General features: G+C 37.8%; 1 protein-coding gene across 1 annotated transcript; it reads left to right on the plus strand.

The window, feature by feature from the left end:
• Positions 1 to 4,537: 4,537 nt before the first annotated feature.
• TRA2B (transformer 2 beta homolog) lies at positions 4,538 to 23,377 on the plus strand. The gene is made up of 9 exons (XM_046001937.1): positions 4,538 to 4,745; positions 16,380 to 16,513; positions 17,567 to 17,729; positions 18,993 to 19,181; positions 19,408 to 19,523; positions 20,525 to 20,608; positions 21,762 to 21,821; positions 22,396 to 22,469; positions 22,969 to 23,377. Exons 1-9 carry the CDS (start codon positions 4,710 to 4,712, stop codon positions 22,977 to 22,979), a joined length of 867 nt encoding a protein of 288 aa, XP_045857893.1. The 5' UTR covers positions 4,538 to 4,709; the 3' UTR covers positions 22,980 to 23,377.
• Positions 23,378 to 24,445: the final 1,068 nt, after the last annotated feature.

The raw sequence follows: 24,445 nt of genomic DNA on the forward strand, positions 1-24,445 counted from the left end.
GAGCAATGAGCACAGGAAGTCAGGTCCATTCATTCTCGTCTAATACCATTGGCCATGCTCTCATTCAGACTTACTCACTTGCTCACTTTCTCTTTTTATTCCTTGTCTGGAACGTTGAAAGAGTCTAGGAACTGGTCTCTTGGCTTGGTTGCTATTTACCCAAATGATGATGTGTGAATTTGCAGAAGAGCCTTCCTCTGGGTATACAAAACACATAGTCTGGGTATCAACTCGCCTGGACCCTTGCTAGATATGCCCTGCACAGCTGACAGCAGAGGTCTTGTTCCTCATCTGTCCCTAGACTCCAGTCTTCCTTGGCCACATCATTCCTCAGATCTCTGCTCCATCTTGCTACCACACTTCTACAACCTAAACATAACAATGTAACTCACCTTTTAACCCCTCAAAACTTCCCTGTTGTCTATTTAATAACATCTAAACTCCTTAAAAAGTCATACAATATCCTCTGTGAGCTGCCTCTTGCTTTCTTCTCCAGTTTATTGAATAACTAAATGAACAAAAATGAAACCATCAATCAAAGAAAGAATGAACTCGTGAATTTCAGAACAGAAGTTGAACATCAAGGTTCTAGTCTCTATAAGGACAAACAATAATCAAATTTGGAGGCAGCCTCTGCCTTTTCCCTAAGCTGTGGGAGTAAGTCTCAGGTAAGAGAGTACTGCCAAGTGGGCACATTATTTCCTCTTGCATATACCTCCCCTACCAGAACAAAGTATTTATGGTCATTTTTCCCTATCTCTCTGCGTTTTGTCCACATATTCCCATCATCAAGATCAGTGAGGCCCAGCCTCTGAGAGTCTACCCACTCACGGTTTCCTCTCCATTTGCGTCTGCCAGTCCTCTCCACCTTGTGTTTACAGTATGGGAACCACATCCCACACAGTCCCTCATTCAACAGCCTGGCCCTGTACTAGATGCTGAAGGTCACAGACGTGAATGACACATAAGCCCTTCAGAATAACGTCCATGTCTTTGCCAGGATAATCTTCCTTGCTTTCAGTAAGTCTTTTCCCTGCTCAGGGACCTAAAAAAATCTACCTTTTGCCTACCTACTCATTTCTAAATTCATACTTCACACTCATTCACCCAACAAGTATAACTGAAGGCTTAACATGCCAGGTACTGGTAGTAGGTATAAAGCAATAGATGAGATGGGCATGGGATCTAGTCCTCGAGGAATCCAGTCCAGTGAGGAAGACAGACATAAAAGCCAAAATCACAGAAATAATCGTAAAACTAGTATTGTTTAACTACAGTCGTTATGAATGATCTGAGGGGTGCTTATACAAGTATGAAAACAAGAGATCTAATCTTATCTAAACCAGGAAGCAAGCCAAGGCCTGAGATCTGAGTAGGAGCCCAGGTATAGGTGTGTGTTGGGAGAAGGAGTGGTTGTTGAATGTCCCAGGAAGAGGAAACAGCTTACTCAAAAGTCCAAGTTTGAGGATACAAGGAGTGCGAGAAAATGTGTGCCTGCAGGATAGTAAACAAGTGGGAGAGTGGCAGATAAGAAACAGATCATGCAGAATACCACGGCTTGTATTAAGGTTTTTGAACTTTATCCTAAAAGTTATGAGGAGCCATTGATGGTTCCAGAGCATGTGGTACCATGACCTGACTTACATATTTTCCCCTCAACATTTTACTACGAAAATGTTCAAAAATAGTGGAGAGAATTGTACAATGAACACCTATCAGTTTGCTGCTGACTTAATTTTTAAATTATATCACATTGACAAATGTCTAAGTGTGAAAAAGGAGGAAAGAAATTTAAAGATTTTTTTTTTTTTAAGATTTTATTTATTTATGACAGAGAGAGATCACAAATAGGCAGAGAGGCAGGCAGAGAGAGTGAGAGGGAAGCAGGCTCCCCGCCGAGCAGAGAGCCCGACGCGGGACTCGATCCCAGGACCCCGAGATCATGACCCGAGCCGAAGGCAGTGGCTTAAACCACTGAGCCACCCAGGCGCCCGGAGGAAAGAAATTTAATTTCTTCTTCCCAGGGAGGCTACAAGGAAACCTGATACCACCTGGCCAATGAAATGACTAGAAATTAATAATTATAATAAATTAATAATTAATCAGTGCACAAAAACACAAGGGATTGTTGCAAAATTCAAAACACAATTATTAGGGGAAGTGTACTAGAATTTTTTTCTCAGGTACACCCTGTCCCATTTCATCTTTATAAATTATGACTCTGGGTCCAAGGTAATGGTTTGAATCTTTTCAATCACTATTTTTTTCTTATTAAAACTTGAAATAAAGCTGCTTAAAGTGCTTAACGGTGTAAAAACCCCACAAACACTAATTTAGTTTCTTAAGTAATAGAATATTCTCCAGGTATGTGGAATTGATGAGGTCCTAATAAATGGGGGCAAGGGGCATAGAAAAGAAAAGAAAAAAATTTTAATTGTGCAGGAAGTAGAATTGATGAGCTATGTTAACTAATTAAATAAGGAGGGAAAGCGAGAAGAAAGTTTTGGCAGAGAGATTTAGATGGCAGGGGAGGAGATTATTAAAATTATTTATTATGGATATGTTTATTTTTATAAGCCTCTGAAATATCCAGGTAAAAATTCAAGCAGGCAACAGGAATTTAAGCACAAAACTGAGGTGGGTGTTCAAAAGCGTAAATATAAAATTGGAAGCCAGCAGCATGCAGGTCACCGATTGAAACCATGAAAACAGGTAAGGATGGCTCTAGAGAGTATGTAAAAAAAAAGACAATTGTCACCTTGAGTCATCACCAAACCTCTAGGTCTCAACTGCCTTAAATACTGATGCTATACCAAGTAAGAATCAAATTGCCAGTTCTTACAACTCAGTAATAAAAATTTTTTTAATAATAAAAAGATAGATAACCCAACTAAAAAATGGGCAAGACATCTGAATAGACATCTCTCCAGAGAAGAGCTATACATGATTGATAAACACATGAAAAGATGCTCAACATCATTACTAGGAAAAATACAAATCAAAACCACAATGAGATACCATTTCACCCTCATCAGGGTAGCTAGAATTAAATTACATTTCCTTAAAAAGTTAAACATATAGTTACTATACGACCCAGCAATTCCACCCCCAGTATATTCCCAAAATAATTGAAAATGTATGTTCAGACAAAAACTTGTACCTGAATACTCACTGCAGCAGCTATCATTATTCCTAATAGCTAAAAAGTGGTAAAGTGCACTTTTGGGAGCAAAAGTCTATCAACTGATGAATGAATAAATGAAATGGATATATCTATATAACAGAGTATTATTCACTAATAAAAATGAAATACTGGTACATGCTACAACATGGATGAACCTTGAAAAGATCACATTAAGGAAGCCAATCACAATGGACTTCATACTATAGGATTCCATTTATATGAAATGTCCAAAATAAGCAAAACTATAGAGACAATGTAGATTTCAGATTCCTCAGAGCTGGGAGTGTTGTAGAAGGAGGGTGGAGAAGGTGATGTACAATGACAGGTTTCTTTTTAGGGGTGATGAAACTATTCTAAAATTGTGGTGATGCTTACACAGTTCTGCAAATACAACAAAAAAACATTTGAATTATTCACTTTAAATGGGAGTATTGCATGGTAAGTAAATTATATTTTAATAAAGCTGTTTTTAAAAAATCAAACGGCCCTTTACAGGTACCAAAGTACCTCACCACCCGGGTACCATACTTCTTTTTTAATCGGTGGGGAAATGACAAGTGCTGAGAATAAGGTCTGTATTTATCAAAAATCAAAACAACAACAACAAAAAAAAACAAAAAGTAAGTATAAGTGAACCAGAGCAGTTCAAACCCATGTTGTTCAAGAACCCACTTTATACCATGGGTTGGTATGAAGTTGGGTGATAAATGAATTAATCATCCACCTGTGACATCATTATAGTAGACACCTCTAGCACTTAAAATCATAGTTTATACATGTGTTTAATTGTTCTCCCTTACAAGACCACTAACTTTTTCAGACTAGAGTGCGTCTAATTTCAGTACAGCAAGAACTGACAAGAGTGCTTGGACACTTTATAGGTGCTCAAATGGTTTTTTCCAGGAAGGAAGCACCCACAATTGAAGTTAAATAAACGCAAAGTGGAGCATGAGACCCGGTATAGGATATCCGCCCTCTCCAACCAAAAAGGCACAGGAAAGCAAAAATTAATAAAGCAGAAGAGAGGAATCACGGATGGGAGAAAAGGGCATCTCTTCCCTCCCACCGCCAGGACGGTTTTCCTGAAAAGTTCCAGAATTGATTCGGGTGTGGCCGCTGACATCACTACACTCCTTGGCGACCACCAACCACAAGGGTAGGCCGGTGCAGCTCGCTGACTTTCCCGCCTCACTGAGATCCAGAGATGGTGGGTGGGGCCCGGCGAGCTGCGGGCCTTGCGTCACGTCCGCTTCCGGACGCGCCGCTGCTAGAAAGAGAAGGCAGAGAGTGGAGGGGCGGGGCCAAGAAAGCGCGCGTTCTGAAAGGGGGAGGGGCCAGGTTAAGGAGCGCCGCGTCACGTCCGGCTGACTTAGAGCCCGTGCGGAGGTGGTGCGGAGCGCTTCGGTACTCAGCGGCTCGGGAACGTGTGCGTCCTGAGAGGCTGCGGCGGAGCCTCCATATAGAAGGCGCAAGAGGTTGGCAGCTTCGATTGAAGCACGTCGAGCGGCGACAGCAGCTAGGAGTCATGAGCGACAGCGGCGAGCAGAACTACGGCGAGCGGGTACGTAGAGGTGGTGCAGGGGGCGGCTGTGTGGTTCCAGCTTGCATCTTTTCCCAGGCCCGTCGGCCTCAGACCTGGAGACGGAGCGATTTAGGCTCCGAAGTCTGAATCTGAAAAGGATGGGGGGGGTTGGCTTAAAAAAGCCTTCGCGGAGAGTGGTTTTGGTCGTTAAGTAGGACACCGGCCGGTTTGTGTGGCCCTCTACCCGAGACGGCGGTTTTTTTCCGTTAGAAGAGGGGGAAGATTAAAAATGGCCGCTGCGTCCCCTTGGTGTTGGGGGAGGGGAGCGGTAGCTCATATCGCCGTTGCTCTCTTGCGAAGCCTCGCTGCCGCCATCTTGGGCTGGCGAGCCAGGCGCGCTGCCAGAGGCACAAAATGGCGGAGGAGCCGCGTCAAGGCGGGCCCGCGCCTCACAGGGCCGCGTGGGGGTGGAGAAAGAAAGGCAGCCTTCTCTGGGGCGGGGGGTGGGGGGGTCCCGTCTGGCTTTTAATTTAAGAAAGGATCGTTTTACAGACCCCGGGAAGGCGGAATCTGAGGTGTTCTTGGAGCCTTTTAGGGTGGGGGAAACTAATCCCGAGGTAGACAAGTTCTGGGCGGTTAGAGGGGGTTGGCGCGGGCTTTGTGTTGGGCCTAAATGGAGTGCTTTTCTTAAATACCGACAGCGCTTTCAAAAGAAAAGTAGTTATCAGAGCATCCAGTGGACTAGACCCCCGGGCCGCAGAGGTTTTCTTGTTTTATGGAGTGGATATTTTCCACTGGACTGTGGAAGAAACTGGCGGGCAACCGTTTATGGCGCCGTTATTTCCTTTGTTTTGAGGCATTCTAATTCTGTGAACTACAGCTTGTGTTGGTAACACATATTCTGAGTCTCCCCCTCCCAGATAACGGAGTTCGGTGGGCGGTAATTAAGTTGCACAAACAAGACAGTTTCGGGCTTAAAAAGCGTGATGCAAAGCTGGTTGCAAGCCTGTGGGTATTAATGAAGATGCAGAAATACAAAGCTTGTCAGAATCCTGCACCTTTTGGAGGTTATGAAGAATTTTTTAGGAGGTTAATAAAAAGCATCATAGAACTCGATCTTTCAGCTTGAAAGGAATGAGTAGGGTTCTTTTACAGTTGACCTGTTAGGTTTTCCCTTTCTCCTACTGCCATCCTAAGATTTTAGAAGCGGCCGTCAGGTAAATCTATTCAAATATATTAGCAAGCAGACTCCTATAAAACAGATGTGGGGCCCTTTATTAGGAGGCCATTTTAAAAAAATTCTTATTTTCTGGAATGTTGTTGAACTTACTGTGTAACTGTGGAGCCAAATCTCATTGATTTAGCTTGAAATAACCAGACTTCTTCACCTGTTCAGAGGAATATTGGCTTTTTACACTTAAACATAACATAATTGATGACACCGTCTTGGGTGCTTGTACCTACCATTATTTTTAAGCCCTTGCTTTCTTATGGTAGGAAAGTTTGGATTGAGCTGACATATTAAAGATGTGATTTCTGATCTGCCAGTTGACTGTGCCGTTGAAACGAATCATTGGTGTTTGTACCAGAAAGCAAAAGATAAAGTCTTCCTTTTCGGAACAATTACTGAGTGCTTTTTGGACTGTTGAGAGAATACAAAATGGCAGGTTTCTGAGTAGAAGAGCTTTCAGTTGCATATACCTGAATAAGGTACTTGTTATGGTGTGCTTGTGCAGTCAAATGCTATACACTGAGCTATACCCCCAATGGTGTGCTTGTGAAGACAGAAATTGCCCCAAAATCGGCATATTTTACATAAGGCAGGAAGTAATTGTTGGAAGTATTTTCCTGGCTTGAGACCACTTCAAGGGACATCATCCCAATTATTTGACATTCTTGAATTGTTTGTGGGTTTTGTTTTGTTTTTCCTAGTGAAACATACATCCTTGTTTTTTCCACAATCTTGTTTACATAGATTAGGTATTCACTGATGTCTTATGGAAGGAAACTTAAAAATAATTTCAACCTGCATGTTAGAAATTAACTTTTTTCCTACATACGAGTCTTGAATCCTGGAAGTGTTTCTAAACTTCGAAGTAGTGGAATACTTACAGGTTGTTTCGACATTTTGTTTTGTATGTAGATTGCTTTCCATTTGGTGTATTGAAGCCTGAAGAGGTTAGAAGAGACCTTTAAAAAAGCATGTTGAGTTTCCTGAAGAACGTCTGGCAAAACCCTAAAGCTTAATAGAGCAGTTTAGATATAAGGTCATAAAAAAGACTAGGTGTGGGTAGCAGGCATTGGCTAAATTGCTTTTGAAAATGCCTGAAAGCAGTGAAAAAGTTATATTCGGGCTAATAATCTTGGACATGCCTGTTAGGAATAGCTTCTCTGGAGCCTGAAAAATTACTGTAAGTCCACTCTGGGCATTCAAACACTTCAGACTGTTAATGTGAATCATTAGTAAAAGCCAAATCGGTACTGATAATGTAACCACTTATAATACAAATATCCTCGTTTTGGTTGGAATCCCAACCCATAGTAAACCTACCCCATCTCCCACATAATTTAGCTGTCCAGGATCCAGATATTCCGGTATCCGCAGCCCTAGGATAGTTCTAGAGGTATTTTTTCCTTATTTGGACTTTAGAAGTTCTTTTCCTAAACAGATTGGTAGTTTGTGGTGCAGTAAATTGTTCTCAGTTTGATCATCCTGATTGAGTGAATTACTGACTCTTAGAACTGCGGTTAAGTATGTCCCCTTATCTCCTTTTAAATGCACACTTAGGGTATATTCTAGAATTTTTGTCGTTCACGTAACACTTTGAGTGTCACAGTACCTTTTACCTTTATTTTTGTTTTTTGGTTTTTTTTTTTCCTGTGAAAGTTGATAGATTTAAATTAAAATTTGTCTTTAGAGTTGATTTTCTTGATGTAGCCAAACCGGTGCAAATATACTTTTGATCTCCAAATTCAATTATCTTCCAGTATTGTCCAAAAATTACTGACAGTTTTTGGGAAAAGGTTGACCAGCACGTTTGCAAAAAAGAAGTATTAGCTACGGTCACAATTTGAACCGAATAAGAGTATGATAAAGTAGCAAGTTTGGAGGTCCTTAGTACTGTTGAGGGGTAATAAATCTTTAAGGCCCACCAACAGTCATAATATTTAGAGTATGCAATGTTTGTGTAAGTTTGGTCTCGGCACCGGTTTAATGTTCTACTTTCCTAATTGATTGTAATTTGTTTAAGATTCTGCAAATGCATCTATACTTAGAGAATCCAGAAACTAAGGAAACACTACTGTGTGAACCAGATGGTTTTAATTTCTGTCCTGTAGTTAGGACTATAATAGCAAGCAGTTACAGAAAATTTTCTGATAGAATATGGGCTGTAGTTTTTGTAGAAATGTTTGCAATATAGATATATTATCTTTAGTCTTATTCTTTATGGAGGTGAATAGCATCCGGATACCATCCCATCAAACTGCTTTTCAGATTTCTGCAGTTTTTCTCTTCTGCTTAATCTTGGGTTGTCTTTCTGTATTCATTGTTTTTAGCCCTTAACTCTGGGTTCTGATTTTCAAAAACTGAAACATCTCAGTCTGTTTCTTTCTAAAGAATTACAGCTATTGTGCCAATTCCTTTAATACAGGATTGAATTAATGTCCATTGGGAGGAAATAGTTTGCATTGTTTCACTGAGTTTGGTTAGGTACAAGTCTCTTGAAGAAACCAGGTTGAAGAATATTTTGCTTGATTTTAACTAAGAATGTGTTAATGTTGGTGTTGTCTGGAACTAGAAGGTGGCATTTTCAAACTGAAATTACAAGTGATAACAAGGTAAGTACTCTGGTTTTGTCAAAAGATTAAAGAGGAATTGTGGTGAGAGATGTTAATGTTAATAGCATTTACCTTCCCCCCCTTTATTTCCAATAAAGCCCAAAACTAAGTGATAAATAACATTTTCATAGTTCACATTTACCCAAGAGAAGGACAAAACTACAGTTCTATTTTTTGAGCCTTAGCGTTCTGTCTTATGTTGATCTGTTTTCATTGGTAATTATTTTCTGAAAAGGGATGGTGATTGAAGTTTAGGAAATTGTAAGTGTTTTTACCCAATTTAGTTTTGTGGGGTATGGGTTACATCGAATTTTAGGTATTGTTGTCACTTGGTCTTGTTTTTAAGCAAGCCCCCCCCCCCCAATGTTGCACTATAGCAAATTGGACTTTTGAAATTCCCCAAAATCTTTTTGAATTAGGTAGGTTGTGGAGGTTATTTTCACATTTGCTACTTTGATCAGCACAGATCGCCTGATAGTTAGGCATGTGTGAGGCCCCTTTTCAGAGTCTGTATGAGATGGTGTTACCACTGATTGAGGCAAGTCAGATAAAGGGGCACTGCTCCATCCCCAGGCATTTTTCTTAGTCTTTTGAAGATCTTTCTCCACCCAATCTTCCGGTAGACTTTGACTACAGAAAACTAGTCCGTTGATGTGAGCATTAACCTTTATATTTCTAGCAGTATCAACAGACTTTTCTTTGCCCTGTTTCAGTTTTTAAGATACTACCTTGTCAGTGGCCTGTGGAGTTTGTACATGTTTTTAATGTTACTTGAATTCCAGCTGTAGTCCCAGAATCGGTTTTTGTTTTTGTTTTTTAAACAGAAATTGTGTTGATGATGGGAGAAGTTTTTTTGCTTATTTCTAATAGGATCTCTTAACCAAATGGACAATAACATTAGCCCAATAGTTGGTCATCTGGTTTTATTAAAGTGGCCACTTGAGCTTAGTAGTTGAGTTGAAATAAACGTGATATTTACATTATGTAGCAACATGTTTTGATCTTCGAATATAAAAGGAGGAAGATGGTTGGGAATGGGTAATAAAAGAAAGGCAGGAAGGCGTCCATATTGATAAGTTCTGATACCTAGAGCTCTGGCCTCCTCCATTCTAGTATCTTCTGTATCTAAGCCCTGTATCTGTATGTTATCTTTAGGAGGCTGTAAAGAGGAAACCTGCTTGGGCATTCTGATTCCACGATTACATTTGTGCTGCCAGCAAACATTTCCCATTACATTTTAGTGATGGATATTAAAAGAAAATCAATTACTGTGACTCCCTTAAAAAGCTATTTAAAATTTTTCCTGGATTAAATAAACAAACAATTGACTTTCCAAAAAAAAACTAGACTGAAAATTGTACTTTCTTAGGAAAGACATCATAACACTTCCCACGATAGCCATGGTTGTCTTTATACCCAGTTAGAGTTGTAAGGACTTATTTTTTTTTCCTTTTTTTAAGAACCGTTTAACCCCAGTCACCCCAAAAGAGAATAAAACTAGTAGAGAGGAAATTGTTGACAAATTAAATGGAAGATCATAAGGTGAAGTACAGGATAACAAGGAGAACGAGGATGTTTTGTGAGGACTATTTTGTTCAGAGTGTTCAACAGACACTATTATACTTTATTGATCTGTTAAGTGATGTCGGGTTTTTTTGGTTTTGTTTTTTAATAATTTCAGGAGGTGAGCTTTAATTTTCTCCCAGTATTGCCACCTTAAAAAGTAGGATTTCTCCTTTGCACTGAGGAAGATTTTAATACTTTGTTCATTGAGGGGGAATTTTAAAAATTCTTTGGAAACACCACTGTTGGATTCAAGTTTGTTCTGCTTTCCTTCATAGCTACTTGGATATAGTAGTTGGTTGGCCTGATTTTGTCTTTTTATTATGTTAGTGCTAAATTTAGTAGTTGAACCATTCATAATTCTAAAATGTCACTAGAGCAGCTTTCTTGGGGGGTGGGTTTTGAGCACTTAAGTCCAAATTTTCTGATTTCCCTGACATGGTCTTCTGAGAGCTCTTTAAATATGCAGTACAAAATGTGTGACATTAACTACATTTCTTTACTGTGACATTAAATACATTTCTTTACTTTATAATGTAGACAAGTCACAAGTCGTAAGCCTCTCCAACCCTGAGCCTTGTCATCATTGTACAAATGAATTGTCCGTGCTTTCCTTTCTTGCACTTTTGTATTAATGTGTCACTTTTTGACTAGAGATGTGCTTTTGACACTTAACATTTTCTCTTGATGAATACAATAAGAAGTGTGAAATGTAATTAAAGTTTTTTAATGTTAGATGAACAGCAAATGTTCAGTTGCGCACTTCGCATAAAACTTAAGCATGATAAATCTATTTGAAGTAGACAGTTGAGGTTGATTACCTTATGTATTTTAGAACCAACAAGAAGCTAGTTTCCGTTTTTTGAGCTGCATATTGTAGGGTTTTTGTTTTTTGTTTTTTTAAGTCCAAAAAAGGGATTTTTTTTTTTTTTTTTTTTTAGTTTCAGTTTTGGCACTGGATTTTATCCTGGAGTTTTAAAATATCTTCATCCTGTTCTTTTTCTATTAAGGTTAATGTTGAAGAAGGAAAATGCGGAAGTCGTCATTTGACAAGTTTTATAAATGAGTATTTGAAGCTCAGGAATAAGTGAAGCTGAAATTTGAAAAAGTAAAAGAAAGAATGCATGCTAATTATCAGACCAGAAGTCCCACTTGTAGAATATTGAGCAATTTGTGTGAAGTGGGGAAGATGAAAGAAGTCAGAATTTGAAACGGAAGAATGAAGAAAAGAAATAAAAATGAAGTTAAGATAAGAAGTAATCTGGAATCAGAAAGCACTACGCTAAGTAATTACTAGTCTGTTTATGTGTCCCTGTATATTTTGCTAAACATGCATGCATTATTTGTTTAATAGAAGAAAATATATACAGGGCAAAGAAGTGCCTTCCAGGGGAAACGTTTAAATTAGGTAATTCTAATTTTAACTTCTTAGTCAAATGATTGAAATGCAATTTAAAAAAATAACCCTTTATAGTCAAATATGAGGCAGGAATGAGCTCTCCAGCATGGGTAACAGTTGGCTTCATGTTGTCCCTCTAGATTTTTTTCATCTAACTCTGCTGGTCCTGGGGTATGAGGGAGTACCTCCAGAGTTGGAATTGGTGGTTTGTGCCACCTCCGTGGACTCTTAAAATTCACTGACCCCTGTCATTCAGTACTGAGAAATGTATAATACAATGTTTTCTGTGTTTGTCATAGTTTACCTAAAGAATGTCTCCAGGATAGTTACAGAAAGGAACCCTCAAAATTGAAGCAAACCAGTGAGCAGGATAGTTAGCTCCTTTGGCCTTTATGAAAATATTCTTTTCCCAGATGGCATAGTGGAAAGCTATGACCAATTAGGCCCTACTTTTTAGGATGCAGGTTCTAAATTGACAAAGTGATTCTTAATTCATTTCTGTTCAATGCCTTTTCCAGCTGAATGAGTAGGATTATTGTTTTTTAAAAAATAGCAGCTTACCTTAGAACGAGGTGGGTCATACAAGTGAACAGGATCTCTGACTCAAAGTGGCAGTAGGTGCTTTGTTCAGAAAACAGCTTTATTCCCCTTTCTCATTTTCTGCTATTAACACTTAACTGTTAGAGTGATGTGAGAAGTATAGATTATAAAGTAGCTTTATTCTGGTTCCCCACTCCCAGTACTTACTGGGGAACAAAAAAACCTGAAAATTGTTATTTCCCCATCTGTGTGTTTTGTTTTCGTTGAATAAAAGAATCAGATGATCAGTGTAATGTCGCTTTCAGTTGGATGGGACAAGTATACGGGTCAGAATAATATCCAGTGGTAGCTAACCAACAGTTGTCCTCTGTTGGGAAAGCCAAAGGTATCACTTCTTCCTGAAATGAAGACAATCTAAAAAAACTTTCTCTGAGAGTTGTTAGATTGTCTAGCTCTTGGAAAAAGTGGCTTAAATGACATTTCTATAAGGATCTGTTCTCTGGGGTTTTAGGGCCAACTGTCAATGTGAGATTTGTGCTTCTTATAATTATTTCTGTGTTTTGCAAGAAGAAAATTATTCCCGTTTATAGTAGTTTCCAGCTTTTGCTTTGTCCCAGTTACTGGTTTGTAAAAGTTTTTGCCATGTATAAACTAATAACATTAAGTTAATGTTAATTTTGCATTCTGAATTACTTACAGATTAGGCAGAGAGCTGAGGTAAGAGAGATGTGAATGGATATTCTATTTCTCATCAAGTCCGTGGATTCTTCTATCAGGAGACCTGAAAGGTCCTTGGGGTCCAAAAGAGGAAAGACCTGTTAAGCCTCTTAAGTGGAAGTAAAGCAGTATGGAATATGATTATATGGTCTAAGCTGGATAGCTGTGTGGTGAAGCTTAAACACTGATGCTGGTGGACCATCCCATCCTTCAGGGGTTCCCCCCTCCCCCCCATCACCTATTGGCCACAGTATCTTTGAGTCTGACAGTGCCTCCTCTCACCCCTACCCTGGCTATTGGGGAGGTAAAAGGGAGATAGGCCTCTTGTTCTGAGGCAGGTGGAAATGAAAACGAGAGAAACAAGGTTCCAAGGAGATGCTTTTGCCAAAAAAATAGGCAGGTAGCATAAAACTCTAAAATTGAGTAAATCACTGAGACTTAATTGGCATCATAAATATGTATGGTGCTTCTAAGAAATGTAGAAGACCAACACCAGAGTTACTAAAATTAGTTCTAGTTTAGGGACTTGTATTATTAAATGCTTGTCGGTTTACTGTATACCTCTGGTTAAGAGCCACTGTTCAGAATCTAGTTTCTAAAAATAATACAGGAGAAACCTAGAGATTTGATGGTTTTCCAGATGATTTCCACTTCCTTTATCTGTTTCAGAAAGTTTTTTTTAAGATAGTGTCATTCTTGGAATAGGGGGAGATGAAGGTTATTTTGTTGAAAGTCTTGATTTTTTTCTGACATGCTCCTTTTAATGTATATTGTTAATATTATAATTAAGCTCAATCTACAAAAACTTGATACTCTGAGCAGAAATTCAGGGAATTTCTTGGCTTTGATACTTACATTAACTTTAAGTTCATGGTTCTTTTCTTTGAGGTATTGAAGGTCCAGAATAGTGTTTTTGGTAGGGTTTTAAGGCATTGACACACACAATTTTTTAGTCCTGAGAGTGGACTTTGAGTTTTCTTTGTGTGGAGGCTTTCCCAGCTGCTTTTATAGATTTGCCGGTGGATTAATGTTTAAAGTTAACTTTGTATTTAGATTTGGCTAATAATTTTAGGTCTCATTTCTTCTGGACAGGCTAAATTTCCTTGAATGTATTTCCTAACTAGCTAATAGCCAAAATCTCTACAAAAAGGAGTTTAGCTTCTTTAGAGGAAACATCCCCGGCAAGATAAGAGGTGGAGGTGTTGTTTAGGTGTTAGCCTAAGCCTGACCGAACAACAGCGTAAAAGGGAAAATCTTTGCATTCTAGCTGGTGTTTCCTCTATTCTTGGCCTAAGAAGTGATTACTCACAAAATTTATATGCATATAGCCAGTTAGTTTTAGAGGCTGAAAGGAAAGTTATAATTTCACAGATACGGTGTCTTTCACCCTTATCTACTAGGCTAAAAAGCAATCTCTTATCGTTGGGGAGACTGGTGAAGCAGGTTAGAAAAAGGTTTTTCTGTTCAATGAAGCAAGAGACACCTGACTTTCACACTTTGTTCCTTTATAGTCCATCCCTACACTGACTGATTTGTTAACTGCAATACTTTGTTGGTAATCTTTTAACTCTGTTGTGAGTTGTTATTGTGAGCGTATTTAGCTCTCCTTTTCAGAGTAAATTGTTTCCTTTGGTTTTCATTATAAGCTGTAATGATTCCATGAAGTAATCTTTTCTAGCATTGGAATAAATGAAGGCAGTTAACTTTTGGGGTGGCTTTTTCTATTTTCTCTTTCTAGGTAAGCTTTTGCCTGTGGTAAAAATGCGGGAAACCACGCCCCTGTTTTTTGAGAACTTCTTTGTCCAAGGAGAGGGAGGTGGATTGTTTTTAAATGTCAATGTGCAGAATATTTGCCAGAGAATGCCAAGAGATTAATTGGGGTCCCCAAAGCTGCAGTACATCCTTTAACCTTTCATTGTTAAAGGTAGCTGTTCTCACTAATAAGGGTGTCATTTTTTTCTTTGAACCCTTTTACAGTCAGCTCATGGGATGGAGAGGAGGCTGTCGTATTTCATGTCCCTTTACACCATGTTTTACAATAATTGAAATCTTACTGGGAAGTTTCTAGAGTTCTTCCAGGCTTAGAGACCAGAACTCATTTTACTGGCTGAGTAATTCTTTTTTTCACTGTTCTAAACTTAAAACTTGAGTTTCTTCTGTATTGCATATACATTTTTTTCCTGAGCATCATAGAAATGATCTTCCAGATTGTCTCCCATTATGCTGTAGATTACAGAACATAATCTAAAAAGGCTTCAGCTATAATTTAAAATCCTATTCTACCAAGAATGGCCAGAATATTCTGAAAGTGTATCACACAGGGAGGTCTCCAGTGGCACTTTTATCCAGTAGCTTTTAACTTCGGGTCTTTAGGGTAATGTTGTTTCCTTTTGGGTCTGGCCGGTTCTGCTCTACCTTGGGTGGAAAGACTCAACTAACTTGATGCCTTTTAATTTGCCTTAAGCTGGAACCTAAAACAAGGTGGTCTTGCTTGATGATACACGTTTGCTATCAGACCGAGTGGGTTTGTTCTCTTAATCCGCTGTTGCTGTTTTTGGTGCCTTGGCAGAACATTCCTTTGTTCCATTACTTCATATGTATGTCTTTTTTGCTGATGAGTTGATAGTAAGTTTTGACTCACTGATGAGCCAGTTACCGTTTTGCCATTCTTTTTGCTGGTTTCTTCAGAGATTTCTTTTCTGTGCCACTTAGCGGGTAGTCTAGTTTTGATTGGGAAAGCCATGGTTGTATAGTGTGTACCAAGACTTTGGTTTCTCATACAATTCTGAGTTCCCTTCTTTCATGGACCTTGGTAGGAGCCCCTGATTTAATCTGTTCTGGTTTTAATAGGTCCTTTATGTAACTTACCTGGCTTCTTGTTTCTAGATCCCCATCAGTTTGCCTTGATTCATCTCCATTTAGCCCAGGAAGCTGTAGATCTCTGTCTCTCAGCTCTTCTCTCTGCATAGTTCACTGCCTTTCTGCTGTGGTTCCATCTGGTTGCTTTAAGATTCTTAGGGGCCTCCCACCATGGTTAGATGGAATAGGGTTTTGTGTCCTTCAGACTGGTCCTTGCTTTCCACTAGGTATCTGCCTTTTTCTAAGACTTGAAATAGATTGTCCTTGCCTCTTTTCCCACTCAAAAATAAATAAAACTTGAGAAGTTGAGGTCTTATGGGGGAAAAAGCATTTTTAAAGTTTTATAACTTTCATAGGGTTTTTTTTAATTGATGGCAGCTTGATTGATATATAGTATAAGATATAGGTGTCATAGTTAATAAGATTCTTTCTCACCCTAGTCTTTATGGAGGAACAGTTCCAAAACACAGTCCTTGGACAGTTCCCTTAACTGCTTGGCTTTGGCACCCATTTCTGAAGAGTGTGGGATCAGTTAACTCTTCTCCCAGCTCCAGAAAAGGTGGAAGTTCAAGTTAATTGGCTTATGTCAGTTGGAGCAATGTAAATATACCAGGTATATTCAGTTCCTGCCCTTACCTATGTTTTCTTATCTTGGAAGGGGAGTGCTTTCCCTCACCATTTATCTCACAGCAGCTTATTTGTTTTTAAAGTTGCCCAGAAAGTATACAAATTAAACTTTTGACATCTACGTGTAGGAATCCCGTTCTGCTTCCAGAAGTGGAAGTGCTCATGGATCTGGGAAATCTGCAAGGCATACCCCAGCAAGGTCTCGCTCCAAGGAAGATTCCAGGCGTTCCAGATCAAAGTCCAGGTCCAGATCTGAATCTAGGTAAGAAAGACTGTCTTGGGATTTTCTTCTGTTACTCTTAGCTTTGAAATTGGTGTGTGCTTTGTAAATTAGGTAGATAGAGAGGGTTAGATCATTTGTTGGCTTATTTAATATTGGTACTAGCAATGTACTTACATAAGTTCTGGGACAGAAGACTAAGTGGTTAAGAGCCTGGGCTTTTGGCATTAGGGTTCAAATCTTACCTCTGTTTTTTCTGGCTTGGGCAGATTACTTAACCTTTTTCTACCTTAGCTTCCTTATCTTTAAAAGGCGGTTTAGTAATAGTCTAGTTCTTCAGAATTGTGAGGATTCGCTATGAGTTTAAGTATGACAGATAGACTGCAGAACACTGGCTTTCATAACTACAATTCTTAATAAATAGGTGTAGTCTAATATTATATAGACGTGTGTATAAATCAAATAATACCTTAACACAGCGCTTTTTTTTTTTTTTTTTTTTTTTTTTTTAAATGTTGGTGAAGAGTAGGCTATATGTCCTTGTATGCCCAGGACAGCCCCAGTTTATGCCTATTGTCAGGCATAATTAACTGCACCTCTTTTCTCTCTTACAACATGTCCTGTCTGGTTTAGATGACAACTCCTATCACTCTATAGTTAAGAGCGATTGATTGGTTTTAAAACACTGTTGGAGAAGATTATGGTGATGGTGATTTTATCTTAAGTGAATGGTGGTGGGCATAATGGGAGAGACTGAAAAATTAGAGGGTGGTACACTGAGGGAAAAGGTGGGCACAAATCCAGCTAGTATGAAGTACTGCATGTTTTATGTTCACCAAATTTTTGAGTGTGTTACCTGGTCTTAAGTACATTAATTTTGATCTTTATTTAAAGAAATAGAAGAGAGCTGATAGTGGTTTGGAGCTCTTCCTAGCAGAGTTCAGATGACTATAGACAGAAGAAAAATCTCAATCTCATGTTAATATATGTCTGAATTGTGTTCTGTCTTTTGGGGTTTAACTCTAGATGATTAAAATAATTGAAAGCTGTATTAATCAATTATTTAGTTATAACCCCGAACCCTTTGTCTTACAGGTCTAGATCCAGAAGAAGTTCTCGAAGGCATTACACAAGATCAAGATCTCGGTCTCGCTCCCATAGACGATCCCGTAGCAGGTCTTACAGTCGAGATTATCGAAGACGGCATAGCCACAGTCATTCTCCCATGTCCACTCGCAGGCGTCATGTTGGGAATCGGGTAAGAAGAAAAAATTGTTTTAAGAATTATGTCTCTCTCGTTTTGAAATTAGAACTGATACATTTGACAGCAGTGTGCACATGAGTTCTTTAGAGACATTTTAGTGTTTTGAGGTAAGTCTTTTTAAAAGGTATTAATGTAATGGTCTGCGTTTGGGCTATCAATCACATGTAAGCAAGATACTGTGACAGTGGTGTATCAGCTCATCCCCCCAAAAAAAATCCCCATTGTACATTACCATCTGTGTGTACTATACTGTTACTGAAGTTTTCTGGATCAGCTTTATTTAGAATGCTTCTTGGTTTTTCCGTTTAATTGTAAGCAAGTTTATTTGGGGTATTAAAGCTTATCTTACCTGAGATGGTTTTTCCCTCTGGCTTATAGAGGTAATGCTATTCTCATTATTATGTCTAGAATAAATTCCTAGGAGGTGAATACCTTGGCCAAATTACTCTCCAGTATCTTCCTACCAAAATACCAGTTGTGGTATTCACTTTTCATGAGTCCTTATTTCCCCCTCCACACACACTTAATTCTGAGGTTGAAATCCTCTTTTCAGTATTTTCTTTGGTGGGGGGGTGGAGGCTGTTAGAGCGGGAGAGATTTGGGGGCAGGCTCCATGGTCAGTGAGGAGCTGGACATCATGACCTGAGTCAGAATCAAGTCTGATGCTTAACTGACTGAGTCACCTAGGTGCCCCTTTTCTGCCCATTTTTAATGCTTGCAGCTATTGCCATAATATACCAATTTTATGGCACCTGGGTGGCTCAGTCCTTAAGCAGCTTCCTTTGGCTCAGGTCATGATCCCATGGTCCTGGGATCAACGCCCACATCGAGCTTCCTGCTTCTCCCTCTCTTGCTCCTCCCTGCTTGTGTTCCCTCTCTCTGTCTCTGTCAAATAAAATCTTTTTTTAAAAAAATACCAATTTTAAATTTTAATTGTTGGTTTTTTGTTTTGGGTTTTTTTTTAAGATTTTGTTTATTTATTTGACAGAGATCACAAGTAGGTGGAGAGGCAGGCAGAGAGCCCGATGTGGGGCTCGATCCCAGGACCCTGGGATCATGACCTGAGCTGAAGGCAGAGGCTTTAACCCACGAGCCACCCAGGCGCCCCTTAATTGTTGGTTTTAAATCTACTTTATAATTAGTGATATTTGGGGTGATAATAAGTTGTTTTTTTTGTTGTTGTGTTTTTGTTGTTTTTTTTTTTTACTTTGATTTATGATAGTTTCAAGATTTAAAATTTATTTTTTCCATTTCTAGGCAAATCCTGATCCCAACTGCTGTCTTGGAGTATTTGGATTGAGCTTGTACACTACAGAAAGAGATCTAAGAGAAGTATTCTCTAAATATGGCCCCATTGCTGATGTGTCCATTGTATATGACCAGCAGTCTAGACGTTCAAGAGGATTTGCCTTCGTATATTTTGAAAATGTAGATGATGCCAAGGAAGTAAGTAAAAGTGTATCTGTATTTTTTTTTAATAGTCCTATTGTTGGGTCCCAAGTACTAATGAACTTGGATAAGGAGTTTTTGCTTTTTTGTACCGTAAATAGGATATATTTATAGTTAAAACTATCTTATTTGTAAATATTTATAAAAATATTTATATCCTATTTATATTGGATAGTTGTGGCTTTGTCACAAGTGTATATAATAACAGTATTATCTTTCAAAGGCAAAAGAGCGTGCCAATGGAATGGAACTTGATGGACGTAGGATCAGAGTTGATTTCTCTATAACAAAAAGACCACATACCCCAACACCAGGGATTTACATGGGGAGACCCACCTAGTAAGTTTATTTTTTAAGATAAAGATTGATGGCTGAATGTAGTTTTTCTAAGAACTACCATGTACAAGGGGAGAATCTTTGATATTTCACCCAGTCTTGCCACAGTGCAAATCATTCTTCATTTGTGGTTTCTTTTTAACTGGGTAAGACCAGTCAAAAGAATATATTCGATGAAAACCATATATTATGTGCTGCACACTGATGACATCCCAGCATATCCTATAGAAAGACCATATATCTGGTTTTGCTTGGTAATTAATGTTCTTAATTAGACCATTTTTATCATGATGGAATTTTAACCATTATAGTTAAAAGGTTTATAACAAACTCTGCATTTTTACAATTTTTGTTTTCGTTAAGCAGAGTGGAAAACACATTTGCATTGAACTATGATAGGGTATCTCTCTCCTTTATTGTCATTCTCATCAGTGTATTGATCAAAATCTCTGTTTAAGTTTTTTTTTTTTTAATTTAAATTTTCCCACTCCTGAAACCACCTTCTTCCAAATATTTAATTTTTCCCTTCTTCTAGGAAAATATATAGGTTTAACAACTGACTTTTGCTTGAAAGCAAGTTAGCAGAATGTGTGTCCCTTAACCAAAAGATTTTTTTGAATGTATTTATGTACATTGTTACAGGGAGCAACGTTTATCCCAATTAGTGAAGTCTTAAATAATAAGAATAAAAATCCTTTTCCAGTTAACTTTTCTGTTGGAAAAGGCCTATGAATTAATAATTAGGGAGTTATTAGTAGATACTATTTTTGCCCAACAAAAGAGAGTAAAGAGATGCCTCAAACAGTTGCCTAGTCATGTTCTTAGAATTCCACTCCCAGGACCCAAATGAGCCATGCTGTTGCTGTTGTCTGAATAGCTTTAAACAGTAACAGTTGTACCTAGGGAAGATAGGAAAGGAAGGCCATGTGGTAATTAATGAAGAAACTCTGAAGATATGTTTCATTGGGTGAAATACATTTATGAAGATGTATTACTATTCATAGTGGCAGCTCACGCCGTCGGGATTACTACGACAGAGGATATGATCGAGGCTATGATGATCGAGACTACTACAGCAGATCGTACAGGTAAGTTAACCATACTATGAGATATGTTTCCCAAAAAATGGAAGGTAGGTATCCTCTCTTCTGAATCACTTGCAACATAATTTAAGGCAAGTGCCTTAGAAACACTAAGTTTTAGTGCTTAATAAAGTCATTTTTATACTAACCATTTTTTATACTAAGAAATGTAGGGCTAGAGTTTAAACTAGATTTTAAGGTTCTGTGTCAGTTTAATATGTTTTTGTTTTTTTTGTTTTTTTTTTAAACATCAAGCTGTAAACCAACTGAAATCCTGGTTTTGAGCATGGCAATGGAACCAAAATTACATAAACCATACTAAAGTCTTTTAACTTTTTTGTTGCTTGTTTTAAGAAAAGTTCCATGAGCTGCACTTTTAAAGTAATTGCTTTATAAAGCATTTTTGGTGTCTCTAATGTATGATGCACTGGAGAGATAGGGAAGAGTCCAAAGAAATAATTGTTGAAGGGTAGTAATTCGGTATCAGGATGGCTAGAGGTTTTTTTATTACAGAAAAATCCCTTTTTTCCTTAAGGCTTAGTAGTAGGGAAATAACTATCATACTGAGAAATACTTATTAAGATAAAATGAAAATTCTTTATTTTAGCTGCAGCAGGTAATTTAGACCCTGTCTTGCTTATGAAAATGTAATGTAAATCATGTGATAATAAGTATTGGCACACAGTTATCTTTGGTGCTTTATTGAGGTGTGAGTGTCTGTTTTTGTGTACAGTTTCGAGTGTTTAAAGAAGTTGATGATTGTCAACTATTACCTGTGGAAGTGAGTCCTTAAAGCTTGCTTCTGACACTGTGGTCCAGGATTTTATCCCCAACAAAAAGTTTGTTTGAAAGAGCATTTGTGTGTTAATTGCCACTTTTAAGCGATTAATCTGTGGAGGCTGGGAAGATTAAACTTTCAGGTTTTATTTTAATTCAGTTGAGCATTTACTTCGGAAGTGTAATTTGTTCTGTTACTCATTTTAGCCACCAGAGAGAGCTCTATGCCAGTGTGTAAAAAGGGTGACAAAACTTAGCGCTTTAATCACTTTACTTAAAAAAATGCCTTACACTTCTCTGTGGGAGTTCTAATTTTACTTCATAAATAATACATTGTCTTTAAAACTTAAAAAAAATATGTGTTGCTTTTCTGCCTTCACAGAGGAGGAGGTGGAGGAGGAGGAGGATGGAGAGCTGCTCAAGATAGGGATCAGATTTACAGGTATGGCAGGAGAGGATTTTAAATCTGCACAGTACACAGTAAAATGGCTCAGAATGGCTCACCAAAGACACTTGGTTACTAGTATTTTGGTAGTTATTTTAAGTTGCATCATAAAATTGGATTGCATGAAATCCATCAGATACTGTAACTGAAACCAATGATAGTGTATGTATACATGGCTTCATTTGTGTGTCAGAATAAATTGGGCTTATACTAGGTAATTACTCAGTGGCCCCCTTTTGTACTTTAATATGCGACTATGGTATAAGTTAAGGTCGCTGATTAAGTGTCCATAATATTCTTAGTCTTTATTCCTTAAGCTATTTTTTTGTGTTACTGCATTTTTGTTAGCTTTTAATGAGCATCTCAATAAGCAAGTAAATATTCAAGTCAGTCTTTAAAAACCTTGAAGTACTAGTAAAATTTGTTTTGGGTGTTAGTTTATGAAGGTGTTCTTGGGATTAGTGGTTTTCTTACCTAAAACAGACTTTTGAAATACTGTGACTATTGCAATCTTTATGTCAGTCTTTCTTCAATCTGTGGAGTCTTAGATGGTCTTGGCATTTGTTTACAGAAGGCGGTCACCTTCTCCTTACTATAGTCGTGGAGGATACAGATCACGTTCTAGATCTCGATCATACTCACCTCGTAAGTTTTTAACTTGATAATGATTTTATATATTAGTATGGTTTGAAGTTAACCAAACGACGGTAATGGGTTAATTTAGGTACTTTTATATGTATTATATATAATCCATCCACCCATCCTCAGTTTTTGTGTGTAGGGTTCAAGGTATTATATTAAAACAATCCTTGGGATGTTATTCTTACTGCTAATTAAAATAGTAAATGTATACTGTATTCTGGTCACCATTTGTAGTTTTTTTTTCTTCAGGAGGGGTTGGAATTTTTATACAGCCTGGAAACGTTTGGGTGACTATAAAACATTAGTTATTTGGGGGTGGAGTTATACATCCTAGCTATTTCTATTCAGTGTTGGTTCTTTGATTTCTAGTATAATAACCCTTTTCAGGAGAGAATCTGGTATATAGAATTTTCTAATGGTGGAATAGTCTAAAAAAATCTCAACATTAAATTATACTTGATAAATATGCTTCAGTACTGAAAGACTGATTATTTCTTCCTAGGTCGCTATTAAAGCATGAAGTTGAAGACTTTCTGAAGCCTACCCTAGAGTTGGGATATTGTTTGTGGACAATATTTTTTATTGTCTCCTGTTTAAAAAGTGAACAGTGCCTAGTGAAGTTAGGTGACTTTTACACCTTTTATGATGACTACTTTTGGTGGAGTTGAAATGCTGTTTTCATTCTGCATTTGTGTAGTTCGGTGCTTTGTTCAAAGTTAAGTGTTTTCAGAAAAGTATGTTTTGCATGTATTTTTTTACAGTCTAAATTTTGACTGCTGAGAAGTTTCTATTGTACAAAACTTCATTTAAAAGGTTTTTCTACTGAATCCAGGGTATTCTGAAGATCGAAGCCTGTGTGTAAAATGCTACCAAATGGTAAAAAGCAACAATAAAGTTTGGTTTTTACTTTTCTTTCTAACATCAATGCTTAGCAAAACTGTTCAGATTAGGTTGTCAGTAGTAAATTTCAAGACAAAAATACCCATTTTCCTCCAATCCGTGAGACATATTATACTTAATATACCTGCAACTAAGTGTTAAAAATTACGCTCTGTAACCCTGTACTGCTAGTATTAGAACTAAAGAACTTTCAATACAGCCAATGCTTAATGCTTATATAAATGTGGATTTGTCAGCCTTTATGTAATCTGTATCATATAAAGCAGGGAATAAGAAAAGAGGTACACAATGTATGCCTTTAAAAGGCTATTTCTTAAAGCTGTTACAAGGGGATAATGGTATTTCAACTAGTTATCAGCAAGCGACAATACATTCCACCACAAATGTACTCTTGTTCTTCTAGCTTTTAGACTATGGAAACAAATGAGTGCTTCAGAGTTCGGGAAAAGAGAAGGGAACACTACACCTGTGTTGTGGATGAACTGAAGACTTGCCTGTTCATTTTTTAAATATTATTTTCAGGTCCTTTGCTTACCAAAGGAAGCCCAATTTCACTCAAATGTTTTGAGAACTGTGTTTAAATAAATGCAAATGAAAAGAGTAAAAGGCTGATACAACTCAGTTGACCTAGAAGATTTTGTTTTAACCTTGTTACTTCGAGGGTTTTTTAAAATAGTTTTTAGTCCCTTGTACAGTAACCCTTGGGCTGAAATGTATTCTCTTTGCTTTTTTTTATTTTATTTTTTTTTTAATAGTTAAATTATACGTTCTGGAAAATACCTTTAAGTAACAAAAATACGTTCAAGTTAGTTACTTGAGTGATTATCTTCGTTAGGATGATGTTAAAATACATGAGTCTAGTTTCCACACCTGTCTTGGGGGGATGGCCAGTTCCAGGGGAAATGCAGTAGGCATGTAATTTATTAAAATCATTAAGTATGTCCTAGGTAATTTTTAAAACACTTCGTATATATTAGTTCATTTAGTCTGTAGCAGCCATGAGATGTACCTTACCTGAAGTTAAATAAGTATTAAATGCCAATGCCAGGATCTAGATGTGGGCATATCTCCATCCAGAT

Source organism: Meles meles, chromosome 4, assembly GCF_922984935.1.
Source record: "Meles meles chromosome 4, mMelMel3.1 paternal haplotype, whole genome shotgun sequence".
NCBI lineage: Eukaryota > Metazoa > Chordata > Mammalia > Carnivora > Mustelidae > Meles > Meles meles.

Coding starts and splice junctions, on each gene's coding strand:
- TRA2B (XM_046001937.1), top strand. CDS start 4,710: ATGAGCGACAGCGGCGAGCAGAACTACGGCGAGCGG. Junction 4,746..16,379: donor AGCAGAACTACGGCGAGCGG/GTACGTAGAGGT, acceptor ATCTACGTGTAG/GAATCCCGTTCTGCTTCCAG. Junction 19,182..19,407: donor ATGTAGATGATGCCAAGGAA/GTAAGTAAAAGT, acceptor TATCTTTCAAAG/GCAAAAGAGCGTGCCAATGG.